The sequence below is a fragment of the Acinonyx jubatus genome, chromosome C1 (assembly GCF_027475565.1).
Source record: "Acinonyx jubatus isolate Ajub_Pintada_27869175 chromosome C1, VMU_Ajub_asm_v1.0, whole genome shotgun sequence".
Taxonomy (NCBI): domain Eukaryota; kingdom Metazoa; phylum Chordata; class Mammalia; order Carnivora; family Felidae; genus Acinonyx; species Acinonyx jubatus.
Genome location: NC_069381.1, coordinates 210,589,242 through 210,605,594, shown reverse-complemented (window position 1 = coordinate 210,605,594; position 16,353 = coordinate 210,589,242). Strand labels below are relative to the sequence as shown.

Sequence of the window (16,353 nt, the reverse complement as noted above, 5' to 3'; positions counted from 1 at the left end):
CAGTGAATTGGGATTTATGTGAATGGAATAATATTGCCAGTGGTTTCAAATGACAATGACAGCTTCCTTGTTTAATGCAGAACAATTTAATGCTGCTCTGTTCCACGTAAGGAAAGAAGGGATTCCCTTGGCAATGAAGAGCTGAGATTTAAAGCATGATCCTTGGATTTTCTGTGTAGCCCACAGGGAGGCACAGTCAATGTATCTGTCAGACAAGTGTGGCAGCTGGTCAACGACGGAATACCATCTCTTGCAAGTGCAAGGATGAGATGATTGTGAATGACTCCAAAAGGACATCTCAAACCCAGAATCACACTCCATCAGAGGGAGTACGTTTTGAAATATTTAGTCTGAGGAACACTAGGTCCATGAGATGATCCACGAGAAAAAGCTCTAAGAAATCTATTACCCCACTGTTTTCTAAAAATATTTGGCCACAGAACCCTTTTACTTCATGACAGCCTATTAAAATCCCAAAGGACTCACGACCTACCAATACTTTTTGGAAAATCCTAACCTGATCGAATAATCCATTTTACAAAGGATGAAGTGCTCTCTCTCTCTCTCTCTCTCTCTCCCCAAATTTAATTAATCTGTTCAAGGTCACCCCGCCGGTTCCCAGGAGAGCTGGGACTACCTTCTGGTCCTCCTTCTATGCTGCCACACTCCCTCACCAGAGGAACCTTTTCTAAATGGCAATTTAATCATACTGGACTTCCTGATAAAGAGCAAGATCATTAGTCATTTAATGTTAGTTATGTTTGAAAGCTTTCCCACAAAAGGGTTGACCTGAAAGAGGTTAGTATTATATGTCTCTCCTTTCAAGGAGCTATTTCAAGGTTGGTTTTACCTGGAGTGAAAGGAAATGTCTGTCTATTTGGAACAGTTCCATCTTGAAGATATTTCAATATTTCTTGCCACAGCACCCTTTCTGTGCTCAGTATTTTTAGCTCACTGTTTTCTATTTTGGCAGCCGAGAAGCTGCAGTTTGTAATTTTACCTCCAGCTTCATATTTCTTCTTAAAAGTGAATACAATGTCCTGTTTATAATAATAAAATCACTAGTTGGCAGAAGGACATTAAATGGAAAAAAAAAAAGAGAAAGCAATTGGAAAATTTAGAGCAAGCAATTTTAAGTGCCAAGTTTCACATTTGTAATGGTCCAGTGGAGGTCACTGGGCACCCTTTTTATTGAGGGGACAGTAAAGAAATAGATCCCCACAAGTTCTCCTGTGAAAAGTGACAGATACCACCTCTACTTCAAGGAAGCTCGTATTTTACCGAAAAGTGATGTGATCCAAACTTCCACAATATTACTAACTACAGGAAAAATAGAAAAATCAGTTTAGCGTGGTATTTTCCCCCTCCAATATTTAGGTTTCCATTTTCCACTTTAATTGAGCTTTTAAGCTTTGGTTTCCTATTCCAGTTTAGCAACAAAGGAAAGAAAATAATAAGAATGAAATTAGCAATAATTGGAGCCAGTCTCAGAAATAACCTTGGGGTTTCTTGGGCTTCTGGTGCAACACCCTTTGAGCAGTTTCCTTGGATACATTCTCTTCCTGATCCCCAAAGGCCTGAAGTCTTGGTGTCGCTTGCTTTTTCCTTTTCTTTTCTTCTCTTTTTTTAACCTCAGATGCCCTGCTAAAGAGAGCTGCAGGTCTAGGCCATGCAGGCAGGGATTCTCCAGGGACTAGAGCTCTAGGTCCAGAAAAATGGTGTTCCCGATCAGAAGGGCCAGATCACCCCTAGGAGTTCACACCAGCCTTCCTTCTTGAAAATTGCTAACCAACCATTTTTCTTTTCAAAATAAACACTATTTCTCTCAACTTCAGTTTGCAAAATATTACCCCAATTCCACTGGACTAAAAAACTGGAATTTTACTGACATAATTGGATTATGAGGTTTAAAGATTGATGGAACTTTTCTGTTCCAAATATAATTGTTCAAATATCAAACCTAAACGGGTATGTAGAAGTCCTTATGTAGCTACAGCCAGAGTAACACTGCGGCCTCCATGGCAGGGTGGCCGAGCAGAAGGGGTCAGGAAGCCACTGGAGCTGTGAGCCTGGTTACAGAAGGATCTGGAGTCTTAGAGGAAGGTGTCACCTTTTCTGCAGCTGCAGCCTATCATTGAATGAAGACTGCTTTAGTCACTCTAGTTCCCTCTATGCCTGCTCACTTTTCAGATCTCAGTGCCAGCACCAATGCCCTTGGCAGTTTGTTCATACTGATATGACAGCACTTGCGATACTCTGCAGTAATTTATCTGAGTGTAAATCTGTCTCCCTGAGAAAGAGTAAATTCCTAAAGAACAAGAATTGGGCCTCACTTGTCTCTGTATTTCCAGTAACTAACTTAGTACTTGGAGTATGTTACATGTACACATATAAAAATAATATATATAAATAGTTGTATATAGAAGACGGCAAAGGTTTTACTTGGGAGTTTATAGAGTATGTATTAATTTACTCACAGCACATGTTTTTTAGCGGGTGCTGGGACTCATTCCGAGTTCTTCTGACATTAATTCGAAGGCACTGGACCCCTGAGCAGAAGAAATCATAGTACTACAAACTCTTGTACCCAGTACCTCTCCCCTCTGTCACGACTCCGTCCAAATACCGTATCCCTACTGCCCATGAATGGCATTCAATTACTTGCTATGCTTTCAGCCAACTGTGATCAGTGGGTATTTGCCTATGCCCCGTACATGGATTTATGGAAATTACCTAGTTTTAGCTAAACTAATCATTACAAATAGGCAAGTGGCTAAAAAAGATTATTACAAAGATCCACAGACTAAAGGTAATGCTCAACTATACTAATTCTACTAATACCATGAAAATAGAAAAGTTGACATTTCTTCTCCTCCCAATATAAATTCATCATCAGCCACATGATGATTTCAAAACAATGACCGTCAATCATACGTTATCCAGCAGGTCCTTAGGAAAAAATAAACACACTTACTCTGTATCTTCAAGGTAAAAGTGATGAGAAAAAAAGTGATTGATTTCTAAACGAAAATAAAATAAGAAACTCAGATTTTTAAGACAACATTTTTAAAAAGGGTGTTTGAAATGTTAGACAATTTGGGGACCTAAAAATGATCTTAGAGTATAAACTGTAAAACTACTCATATCTATACACTTCCTGACAGAATTTTCTAACTAGTTTTTAAAGATGCTAACTGAAGAATAACCAGATTATGAGCCCATATTTAAAAAATCTAAAAAAAAATGTAGCAGTTTTCAATTAGTTCACAAGACCTGATGGACACGATGAAGGATGAAAAGTTATTAGCTGGATTATACTTCTGAATAGAATTGGTTAATAGGACTAAAAAAAATGAGTATTATGATTTAGCTAAGTTCAACTCACTTCTGCTGAGGTATCTTTTTCAGTTCTGATAACCATTAAATCTAAAACTAAGTATCAAAATACATTGAACTTATAATCAGATTTTTGTGTTTCTATATCGTAGGCTGTGAAAGCAAAAATTGAAAAAAAAATAATAAAGAATTTCAATCACACTGCTCTCACCAAAAGTAAAATTATTAATGTGAAGTTTTCTATACCTTTTTAAAGTAAACAGCTTTCTACACCTTTTTAAAGTAAAATAAAAATATCTTCAGAATTTATTTTATTCTCACTTTTCTACTTTTATGTATATAATGTACATGACAAATTAGCAAAGCAGTAAATATATTTGTGATTTTAAAATAAAGACATACACATTATTGGGAATGCGTGTTCAAAAAAGTTTAGAGACTACCACTACAGGTACCAGGAAGCAGTTGAAAGATGTTAAGCCCAAGGAGTAAAATAAATCAGATTTGAATTTTAGAAACATAATGCTAGAGGCAAGGAATGTAATAGGCAAGGAAAAAGTGTTGGGAGGTGTAAGTGGATTCAAAAAAAAAAACAAAACTCTGTTGCCATGCTCATAGCAGAGGGCATCCTATGAGCTCCCTGTATCTCTGGAACCTTTCACAGAACACATGAGCATGTTTTAAAAGAAGTCTTCTGCACAGCAAGGCCTCCTGCTCTGTGGTCTAACCCGGAAGGCAACAGGAGCCAAAGAAAAAGGTGAGGTGGAGCTATGAGAAGCAATGGAGAACACGCTAGAAGGGCTGACTGCTGAAGTGCCTTATTATTTATCCATAGGCTAGGAATCAGGCTAGAAAAGACTAAGCGCCTCTCTTTTCTGATATTCCCATTTATAATTTTTAAAAGACATAAAAGTTATTTTAAAAAGTAATTCGAAAAATAGAGCAATTTACAAATTGAAGTAAAATACTGCCTCCCTACCCTCAGCTATTCCACCGAGTCCACACATGATAATCACCGTCAACAGTTCGATGTATTTCCTTCCAGACCTTTTTCTGTGCATATATACTTTATATGTGCAGATACATGTATGCATGTGTATACACGCACATTTGGAGAGCATTTTTATATGATATATTTGGCAAGATATTATGGTCATCCTTTTAGGACAGTCCACATGGATCTAGCTCTTGACGGCGGCTTCTGGAATGCTACCTTGCTGATATGACACAGGTTATTTAACCATTCCTTTGTTGAGGGACATTGGAAGTGTCACTTTTACAACGGAGCAGCAATGAACATTCTTATACATCTATCCTTGTACACTTCTTTGGGTAGGATGGATTCCTGGAAGTCAAGTTTTTGGGTGAAAGGGTAGGTACATTTCAAATGTTGATAGTTACTGTGGAATGGCTACACTGACCTATAGCACAAACAATAAAGTTCAGGCATTCATTCTCAGTAAAATTTTTTTTATGGATTCCTAGGTTTAGGAAAAGATCTCAGAAAACAAGCCCCTCAATTTGTATATGAGAAAACGAAGGTTCAGAGAGGGTAAGGTTTGGGCCCAAGATCTAAAGCCCAGGATGAGATAACTGACCAGCAGGAGTTCTGTGAGTGGTGGTCACAGCTGAAAGCCAGGACAGTAACTTCAGTTAAGTGACATCAAATATAAAGTGTGTTCCACCAATAAGTAGGAAAGGGGACTGTCATCTCCTTTTCCTTGCTTACGCTTGGCAAGAAAAAAAAAAAGGCAGTAAATTCCTAAAAGATACAACAGCAAGAGGGGGCAGAGAAGGAGGATTCTCAAACTAGGTGGAGTAACGGGCACTGAGCGCGAAGGGATCATAAGTTCAGCCGCAAGAGGCGAGCAAGTGTGGTGGAAACGACTCTGACATGGGATGACCTTAGCGAAAAACCTTCCACAGCCTCAGTGGGTTGTACGAAAAGTTTCTTGGTTCTAAATATCTCCATGTGGCATCCAAAATGAATGCCAGTACTGAAACCAAATTCTGAAGAGAAATATCAGAAAAGAACTAACATCCCACAATGAAGAAACATCTTCAAAGAAGATGTTGTTATAAAAATACCACAAAAGTACTTTCCAACAAATTCCAGACCTAAAAGTAAAGCTTTAAAATGAAGCTCCAAGCACAGAAGCTTTGAATCCTTTGCTCTGTGCCTGAAGAGGCCCATGTGAAGGAAGGTACTTCTGACCAGATAACACTGTCTTTATTCAACCAGACCTATGGGGCATAACAAGGAGAAAAAAAGATGGCAATTGTATCTTTGGAAATTAGAATGGTCTAGAAGAGAGGTGGGCATACTTTTTCTCCAAGGGGCCAGAGAGCCCTTTGCACACCATATGGTCTCTATTGCAACTATTCAACCTAATGTTGTAGTACAAAAAGATAGCCATAGAAAAAAATATAACCAAGTAAGCATGGTTGTGTTCCAATACAACTTAATGGATGCTAAAATTTGAATTTCATATAGTTTTCATTAAGGATTCTTTTCATTTTGACTTTTTCCAATCACTTAAAAATACAAAAACCATTCTTAGCTCTTGGGCTGTACATAAACAGGCAGTGATTTAGTGCACCATAATTTGCCAATATTTGGTACAGAGCACTTAATTCTCAATAGAACTGAACTTGAACATTGGTAGAAAGATGGAAATATCTGAGCCTCGTCCCTAAGAAGTTAAGTTTGAAGTTAGGTAGAAACGTGTGGTTCTTAAAGAGCTTCAGATATTTACCTTAAATCTCTTCTCTTGCCGAATTCCTCTGGTGGGATTGTCCAGGGCAGACCTTGAGGGAGACAGTCTAGAACTTCTGAAGAAAAATCAGAGAAATCCACACCATACTCTGTTAGTATTCCTTCTGTTTCAGGCTCAATTTCACCAGCCTGCCCAAGACTCTTAGCCAGATGCCTGTGGACAGGACAGAGAGGAACAACTATGTTAGTGAATAAATGGACCACAGGCATCATTTATTCTCTAAAAGAGAAGGTAGTAGGAAATCTTCAAAACCTCCTGTCCGAATTTCCCCAGCAAGAACACCATCACCAGTGAGTAGGGGGCCAAGGAGAAGAGACAGTGATACTCTTGTCCTGTTAAATCCCTGTCTACAGTATAATTTTAACTTTCTTCAGGAATTCTGATGTGGGGAGTTGGGCCAGCTGGCCTTTCTTGGGCCTCTTGCAATTGTTTTTCATGAAAAAGTCAAATTGGTATCGGTAAAAGCCTTTTGTCAATTCCTTCTCTTGCAAACACCTTTAGAGACAATTCTGATCAGCTCAGTTTACTGTTAAGTCATTAGTTTCATAGCACCTACACATTAAGTCATGCTCACTAGATTGAATCTGACACTTACATATTTTTCACAATTCTAATTTTTACCTTAATACATTAAATATTTTCATCTGAACACACAAGTAATATATGTTCACTGTAGAGAAGTTAGAAAATACAGAAATGCACCAAGAAGAAAGTTAAAATTATCCATAATCTGGTCATTTGGCAAACCACCATTCACATTTTGGGGTGTTGGTCTATTAAAAGTAAGATTGCATTTAATAGGCTAGTTCTGATGCTATGGGTAGGGTTCCACCCTTTAGAAGGCAAATATCACTCTTCATCTGTGGGTCATATAAAACAAAACTGATAGTGCTCAATTCTCCTAAGTATTGGCATGCTATGTTCAGACTATAAGCCTTAAGTTAGGTGTTGAATAGGAGATAGTCTTCCTGTAAGGAGTTTAGATCTGGCATTAGGGCTGTCTCTGGAGCCATTCAATTTCTTTGAAGAAGATTCTGTATCCTTTGTAAGGGTAGATGCCTGGCTGTCAGAGCTCTTAAGTGTACAGTGGTAGAGGGAGAGACTGGGGATGCGGTGGCCTCATATGCAGACTTCTAATGAATTCCCATCTTCAGGCTTGCTACTGGAACTGGGCAGTGGTGGCAGCAGGGAAGCCTGCCACGTGCCAGCCAAGAGAAGCCAGCCCATAGTTGGCACACACAACTGCCCACCAGCATAGGTTCGAGGCAGCCTGCAGGTTGCCTGTGGGCCGCTCACATATAACATAGGCTCAGACCAGTGCTATGTTCTCCGACTTAGGCGGTGATCTCCCAGAAAGCATACCAAAAAGCCAAAGGCAGCAAAAATATGAGGGAAAAAATACAGAAAGCTGTCGGGAAGATCCATAAATATTTGGAAATTAAACAACCAGTGGGCTAAAAAAAAATCAGAAAATATTTCAAAATGAATAAAACACAATATGTCAATATTTGTGAAAAGCAGCTAAAGCATTACTTTGAGGGAAATTTATGTTTTAAATAAATGCTCATATTAGAAAAGAAGAAATGTGTCAAATCAGTGATCTAAGCTTCTATCCGAAAAAATTGAAAAAAGAAAAGCAAGTAAGATCCCAGGTAAGCAGAAGGAAGAAAATAATTAAGAAATAAGGATCACTGGACAGAAGATGAAGAATAAAGAAAACGAATAAAATCAAAAGTTGATTCTTTGAAAAGAGAATAAAATAGGTAAGTTTCTAGTGAGGCTAATCAAGAATAAGAAGTTACCAGAATCAGGAATGAGAGAGGAAACATCATTATAGATCCTACAAGCATTAAGAGGATAAGAGAATTATGAATGGCTTTAAGCCAATACATTCAACAACTTGCATGGAATGGATAAATTCCTTGAAAGACACAAACTGCCTAAGATTATTCAAACCAAAACCAATATCTGAATAGTCCTATATCTATTTTAAAAACTGAATTCATAGTTTAAAACCTTCCTACAAAGAAAACTCCACGCCCAGATAGCTTCACTGGCAAATGCCGCCATGTACAGCATTAAGAAAGAATTAATACCAATTCCATACAAACTATTTCAGAATACAGACAAGGGTGGAACACTTTCCAACTGGTTTCATGAAGCCAGCATTACCTTGAAACCAAAATCAGACAAAGGATTCATGAGGTCAATATCCCTCGTGAACACAGACTGAAAATTCTTATGAAATGTTAGCAGACAGAAATAGCAATACAGTTGACCCTTGAACAATGAGGTTGAACTGTGTGCGTCTACTTACCAGAGATTTTTTTCAATGGGTAAATACAGTATTGTAAATGTATTTTCCCTTCCTTATGATTTTCTTAACATTTTCTTTTCTCTAGCTTACTTTGTTGTAGGACTAGAGTATAAAATACACATAACATACAAAATATGTGTTAATTGGCCGTTTATGTTATCGGTAAGGCTTCCACTCAAGAGTATACTATTAGTAGTCAAATTTGGAAAAAGTCAAAAGTTATATACAGATTTTCAACTGCATTGTTCAAGGGTTAACTGTATATAAAAAGGATAATACATCATGACCAAGTAAAGGTTTAAATATGTATGTATTTTTAATATTTATTTATTTTGAGAGAGAGAGAACACACAAGCAGGGCAGGGGCAGAGAGAGAGAGAGAGAGAGAGAGAGAGAGAGAGAGAGAGAGAATCCCAAGCAGGCTCCACATTGTCAGTGCACAGTCCAATGTAGGGCTCAAACTCACGAACTGTGAGATCATGACCTGAGCTGACATTGAGAGTTGAATGCTTAACCAACTGAGCCACCCAGGCACCCTGATGACCAAGTGAAGATTTAAAGATTTATCCAACATCCAAAAATCAATATAATTTACCATATTAGCAAAAAATGAGAAAAATATACAATCATTTTGATAGATGCAGAAAAAGCATTGGACAAAATTCAACATACATTCATGATCAAAACTCTGAATAAATGAGTAATGAACAGGAAATCCTCAACTTGATTAATGGCCCCTATGAAAACTCTAGAGCTAATAGCAAAACTTAATGGTGACATACTAAATGCTTTCCTCTGGGCCAGGAAGACAACAAGGATGTTAACTCTCACCAATATTATTAAACACGGTATTGGAGGTCCCACTGAGTGCCATAATGCAAGAAAAGGAAAGAAAAAGCATACAAATCAGAAAAGAAGACTTCTACGTGACATGTAAATGGGCCAAAGAACTACAGTTTCCATTAAAGAAATGACTAGTCTGCTACATAATGCCAGGCCTTTATAGAAGACCCCTCTCATTCTATGAAAACCAGAGGCCAGCACACTGTGTATGATTTAGACTCTGCCATAACTCATGACTTTGAATGTGGAGAGAATGACACAAAAACCAAGAGGTGCTTAAGATTCATTCGTGGCAGCCGGATGGTTTCCAGTGATAGCAGTGGTAGTAGCAGTGTCCAGTGGCAATGTTGTTCTGAGAAAGCACTGGTAGGAACCATTGGCATTGTGGCCAAACTAATCCTGATAAAAGATGATGATTGGACTTCTTGTCCTTGGCTCTCCAGATTTGCCTTTGTTCTCACCTACAATTTTCTTAAATATTCAAGATTCTTACTAATTTCTGTGGGTGGCGCCTGGGTGGCTCAATCGGTTAAGCATCCTACTCTTGATCTCAGCTCACGTCTTGAGCTCAGGGTCATAAGTGTAAGCCCCACAGTGGGCACGAAGCCTACTTAAAGAAAAAAAAAAGGAGGGGGGGTACCTGGGTGACTCAATCAGTTAAATGTCCAACTTCAGCCTGGGTCATGATCTCACGGTTCATGAGTTTGAGCCTGCATCAGGCTCTGTACTGACAGCTCAGAGCCTGGACCTGCTTCAGATTCTTTGTCTCCCTCTCTCTCTGTCCACCCCCTGCTCACACTCTGTCTCTGTCTCAAAAATAAACATTAAAAAAAAAAAAAAAGAATCTAGACATGGGGCTCTTGGCTGGCTCAGTCAGTTGAGGATGGAACATTTGATTTTAGGGTTGTCAGTTTAAGCCTCACATTGGGTATAGAGCTTACTTAAAAATAAACAAAAGGTTCTATACAGTTAAAGACTCAAGTCTCATTAATTTTCAAAATGACTACATTATTACCTGTGTTCACTAGAATGAAATTCCTATTGAGGATTTAAGGAATCTGTTGTCACTGCCTTTGAAGTTTGAAGGACATTTTGGAAATTAATGGGACCTGAGTTACTTCCAACCCATCTATTATTCTCATAGGTTCCTGAGGTTCTGTTTTCTACATTCATCTCCTAAAACTAATGCCTTTATCTGTCTGGGTTCTTGGTTGCAAGCACAAGAAACTAACTGAATGGAAAAGGAATTTATTGAAAAGAAATCAAGGAGCTCACAGAAAGTGAGAGGCTTGAAGAACCTGAAAAAGGGATGTAAGCAAAGAGTTACATGGTCAGCCTCTAAGTCCTTGATTCCAGGCTAAGCTGAAAACTCAGGGACTTCCTATGTATATCAAACAGGTATTTTGTTTTATTTATTTATTTATTTATTTATTTATTTATTTATTTATTTATTTATTTATTATTTGAGAAGGAGACAGCATGAGCAGAGGAGGGGCAGAGACAGGAGAGGACAGAGGATCTGAAGTGGGCTCTGCATGGACAGCAGAGAGCCCAATGTGGGGCTCAAACTCATGAACTGCGAGATCATGACCTGAGCTGAAGGCAGACACTTAACCGACTGAGCCACCCAGGTGCCCCTCAAACAAGTATTTTGAATCTCTTGCAGCTGCCAGGGTAAGTACGGGGCGGGGGGGGGGGGGGGGGGGTGGGATTCAAAGGGCAGTAAATTATTACATCATTAAATTCAGGGTCTCACTGAGTCTCTCATGTGAAATGTGGGGGTACTAATCACAAAGAATAAGACTTAGAGAACCAGACACTCTTTTTCTACACACACACACACACACACACACACACACACACACACACACACACACAATTATATAGGAGGATGCAGAAAGGTCTGAGGACCTTGGATGCCTAGTTCCAACTGACCTTCCATTGTCATGAATCATAAGTGGACTATGATAGGGTTATATCCATTCTAAGGGGTGGTCTCTGAAAAGAGAGTACAGCAGAAACTTCCTCCCTGTAAGCAGAACTTCAAGCAATATATCCATGGTCTACTTTGGCTGAAGAAACATGGCCTGATGAGCAGTTGCTACAAGTTTAGCAGATCACAGGGAGCTGAAAGAAGAAAGACTGGAGTACTGGTGACAAGAACATCTGGGGAAGAGACATGGGCATGAAATGGGCCTACTGAAATGAACCCAGAGTATGACTGTTTGTGTTCCATAAGAATGCTCAGCAAAAGACTTCCACTGTGGAAGCAGGACGATTTGTCCCGAGAATGTCAACCAACCTCCTTCCCCAACCACTGCAGTGTTTGCTCAATGGGAATACAAACAAGGTACAAAGCAGCAGAAAATTAGCTCCACAGCATAAACTTCCTCTCACTAATGAGGACCTGACTACCACACCTACAGGATACCAGTATGCCAGCAGCAACCAGCTCTGAGCCTCTGATTCAGAACCACAGCAAGAAGACCCACCAACTACTTGATAGCAGATTGAGTTTGTTGAGCTCTTCTGTGATAGAGAGGGCAGTTACTTCTCTCCACTGAAAGAAACACTAACTCTGGGTTTGGGTTTGCTACCTTCATTTGGTCCACCCATCTTGCTTATAGAAACGCAACCCACAGATTTACCAAATTATCTTTTAAACTATTATATTACTCAACACTGTAGGTAATTGAGGATTTAGTCTTCCAGAAGTAGCAAAGCTACTCATTCACGGATTAGAATGGTGTAATAGCGTACTAATGAACTAAATTGGAAGGCAACATCTTATGAGGCTGGACTGCTATCCTCCAGGATATAATGTTGCTCTTAGTATCCTAGAGTCAAGCACATGGTCTGGGAACCAAGAGTGCATGGGAGGAGTTGGGCCTTTCAATATCATATTTAAGACCCATTCCCAATAATACTCACCTCTACAACTGAAAGATTTTAATATTGCTAGGGCTATAGTCATGATTCCTCTGAATTGGAAGCTAGACTCCCAATTGATAAAACAAGGCACAAAGTATACTACCCATTTCCTGGGTAAAAACATATTTGCAATTTGCAATTCAAGCCAGTTGAGGGATGACTCAGAAGTAAAGATTCAAGAGCGGTGAGTAACAATACAGAGAAGTTAACCACAGATTATGTTGAGACATGAAATTGCCAATATATTTGACCATTTACCCATAAAACACAATTTCAAATGATTCTACCCTAATGTATCACAAATCACATAAAATAATTAATTACACAAAATCAGATAGCATAGTTTCTGGGGATGTATAAACAATGAGGTAGATCATACGGAGAATGCAGAGAATGAAACTAGTGTGAAAAGAAACACATTCTTCTATGTAGTGAAAGCATCAGGAACAGTCTCTGTGAGGCAGACTTAAAACACACTGGCCACCCTACTCTTAGCTGGTGATTTTAGAATGGCCAAAAATTATTATCTTATGCCTGAAGTGGGAAAGGGTCTAAACATTTGAACAAAAGACATTTTATAATATCCAACTTTTAAAATATAGTACTAAAATCTGGGAAGACACCATTATTTAAAGATGGGAAGGAGACATCCCAGACATTTCATTAAAAAAATACTGCATGTCAACAGGAAGAAAGAAACAAGGTAAAGAAATGGCAGAAGAAGAAAAAAAAAACATATTCTGTAAGTATGTGGACACAGAAATTGGTATCTCGACCAAAGATATTCACAAGAATATATCACCACTATAAGGAAAGAGCTCAAAGATGCAAGTGCATATTAAAAACATTAATTTTACAAAAGGAAATAAAAACCTAGTGCTTTAGACCTAGGAAATAAGTAGAGAAGAAAAATAAAACCACTCCAAAATGAAGGTCATTTAAAAAAATTTTTTTTAAGTTTATTTTTGAGAGACAAGAGAGACAGAGCACAAGGAGGGGGAGGGGCAGAGAGAGAGGGAGACACAGGATCTGAAGGAGGCTCCAGGCTCTGAGCTGTCAGCACAGAGCCTGACGCTGGGCTCGAACCCACGAACCGTGAGATCATGACCTGAGCCAAAGTCAGTTGCTTAACCGATGGAGCCACCCAGGCGCCCCAAGTGAAGGTCATTTTTGATGGAGGTAACTAAGGAAGGAGGTAACTAATGAAGACTAACTCTGAAAAAAAATAAGGTTCATTGAGAAAAAAGCTTGAGAGAAGTGAGGAAGATGAAATTGGAAAGTACAAAGAGTGTTTTAAAAGATTACAGAGAAAACAGACAGATATGAAAGGCAGATGAAGGAGATCCAACTTTGGAATAAGGGGTATTCCTCAAGGAACTAGATATATGGAATAGAAAACATTTTCCATGCCATTAAGACAACTTTCCCGAAATAAAAGAAATTTCACATGGAGAAAGTATATGCCATGTCTCAGGGAAAACTAATACAGAAAATCACCACTGAAACATAGCCTAGTGAAGCCTACTGGACTTTGAAGATGAAGATTTCTAAGTGCAAGAACTCGAAGAATATAGTTCTCATAAACCTGTCCTGAAAAACTACTAGATGAAGAACCAAGAAATGAAGAAATTTCCCCCAAAAGACTAGCGCTGAGTACCGAATCCACCTCTGTGGGGGTGGGGCGGTGAAAAAGAAGGAGGACAAAAGTAAGCTGGTAAAGATGGACTTAATATTAATTGTCAGAACAAGTCATATCACTCACTGAATGTTAACTGAAATTTAATGAAGAAAAATAGTTGTCTTTTATTTAGTTTTATTGGTGCTTTCTGTTCTGGCAAAAATTTTTCACTAGACTCTATTTTGAATCCAAAGAATCTTGACTTGTTTACCAAAATTACAATACGGCTCATAAAGACAAAATTATATTTTGGTTACAGCTTCCAAATGTAATCAATGACTCCAAGTTTCTATTAGTAGTAATTAACATTTATTTTACTAAGTTCCAAAGAACATTTCTCAAGTACCTTATTTAAATAAATTTATTATAGATTTTCACCGGAGATAGAATTGACATCGCCATAGCCAGGATAGCCTGCAGGAGATAAAAATCTAACCAGTCAGCATGCTGAAAGAGCTCAAGCATTTGGCTTTAGATGTCCCAGAAAAAATCTTACGCTATTTTACTCGTAAATTCTGCTGCCACCCTAAAAACCAGAATACCTTGGGATCTAAACAGAAGCATGACCTACTAGGGAACTGACTTATATACATTGCCTATTTGTCTTACAGAAGGGTTTGCTTTCATTTTTTAATTTTGGTGTAAATTTTACTTAAAATGAATACTGCAAGTAAAATTCCCTTCCATATATTATAGTTCCAATATTATAGCTTTCTAGGTAGTTTCTGTCTTCATTGTCTTAAAAGATCGCAACAGCTGCTTTTGGACAACTATGATTCAAAGTTGCATCAAAATGTCTGGCCAATTCTCTTAAAAACCACACTTGAGGTTTTTAAACCACACTTAAAAACCACTACTCTGCATTAAAATATGTCCTTCAAAGGGTGCCTGGGTGGCTCAGTTGGTTAAGCTCAGGTCATGATCTTGCAGTTCATGGGTTTGGGCCCATGTAGGGCTCTGTGCTGACAACTCAGAGCCTGGAGCCTGCTTTGGATTCTCCTCGCTCTCTGTTCCTCTCCCACTCATGCTCTGTCTCTCAAAAATAAACAAAAAAATTTTTTGTAAATGCCCTTCAAAAATAACGTTGAAACTCATAGCCAAGAGGACCATAAGGAGACATGATAACAAATAAATGTATAGGTATCCTAGAACAGAAAAAGGACATTCAATTTTTAAAACTCCAGGATTTCTGAGTACAAGTATGGAGGTCAGTTAATAATGTTATCAGCACTGGTTCATTAGTTGTAACAAATGTACCATACTAATATGTTACAAATAGGGGAAACTAGGTCCAGGGTTACATAAGAACTATAAGAACTGGGGTGCCTGGTTGGCTCAGTTGGTTGGGCGACCGACTTCGGCTCAGGTCATGATCTCGCGGTTCATGAGTTCGAACCCTGCGTCAGGCTCTGTGCTGACAGCTCAGAGCCTAGAGCCTGCTTCAGATTCTGTGTCTCCCCCTCTCTCTGCCCCTCCGCTGCTCACACTCTGTGTCTGTCTCTCAATAATAAATAAACGTTAAAAAAAATAAAAAAAAAAAGAACTATAGGAACAAAAGAAATGTACAAAGATATAGTATAATTTAACTATGTAAAAACATTTATGAGAAGATTGATGGGGAATAGCTAAAAATGGCATTAATTATTTTAGAAAGGGAGGATTATGAATGACTTTTTTCTCATTTTCTAAACTTCCTTTAATATTTTAACTTTTTTTTAATTTAAAAAGTATAGGAACATTTATTACAATCTAATAAAAACCTGTGATGCCCAGTGCTGGTTGCCCACCCAACATTCATTTCCCTCTTCCTCCTTTTTAACAGAAACCTAACCTTTTTCATATAGGGAACATCTCATTTTCAGCTCCAGAAGCAGATCTTCATTATTCTAATGAAATCAGGATGTGGTTCCACTGGAGACTGTTATCAATATCATGGTTGGTGGATAGGATCTCCCCCTTCCCTGCTGTATGTGATCTAGAAAGCATGTAGTCTGACCATACTGGCAGCTGTCTTCACTACCATGAAGAACCTTCTACTAGACCACTGAAGACAACAAAGGGGAACCTGACAACATCACAAAGTCACTGACTATACTGGGCCCTGGAGCCCGCAACAACCTCTGGATTCCCACTTCTGTAAAACAATATGTTTAAATCATTTCAGGTCAGGGTTTTCCATCACCTGGTGGTAAAACCATCCTAACTAATATACAGTATTTTAAAATATCTTTCATGAGAAGCAAACTTCTCCTTCTCTTCCTTCATTCTGAAACAAAAAATGTAACACACTTATTATAAAAAATAAAGTCTCAGGACTGTTCACATTGGTTCTAGAGCATAAAAATACTATAAGTTGCTCCTTCCTTAAGCAATGTATTTCTATCTTAAAGGCACTCCCTTTATGGCTTCCATGTTGAAGCAGGCCCACAAAACATAAACCGAGTTCATTTCAACTTCATGGAATATAGCAG

At 38.5% G+C, this 16,353-nt stretch overlaps 1 protein-coding gene across 7 annotated transcripts in view; it reads right to left on the bottom strand.

Moving 5' to 3' along the window:
- The window catches only part of DIS3L2 (DIS3 like 3'-5' exoribonuclease 2), a 348,816-nt gene that overhangs the window by 166,294 nt on the left and 166,169 nt on the right, over nucleotides 1-16,353 (bottom strand). For all 7 annotated transcript variants that reach the window (XM_027047786.2, XM_053215958.1, XM_027047801.2 and 4 more), the window contains one exon: nucleotides 6,093-6,266. In XM_027047786.2, coding sequence (XP_026903587.1) covers nucleotides 6,093-6,266 — 174 coding nt within the window. The remainder of the gene's footprint in view (nucleotides 1-6,092; nucleotides 6,267-16,353) is intronic.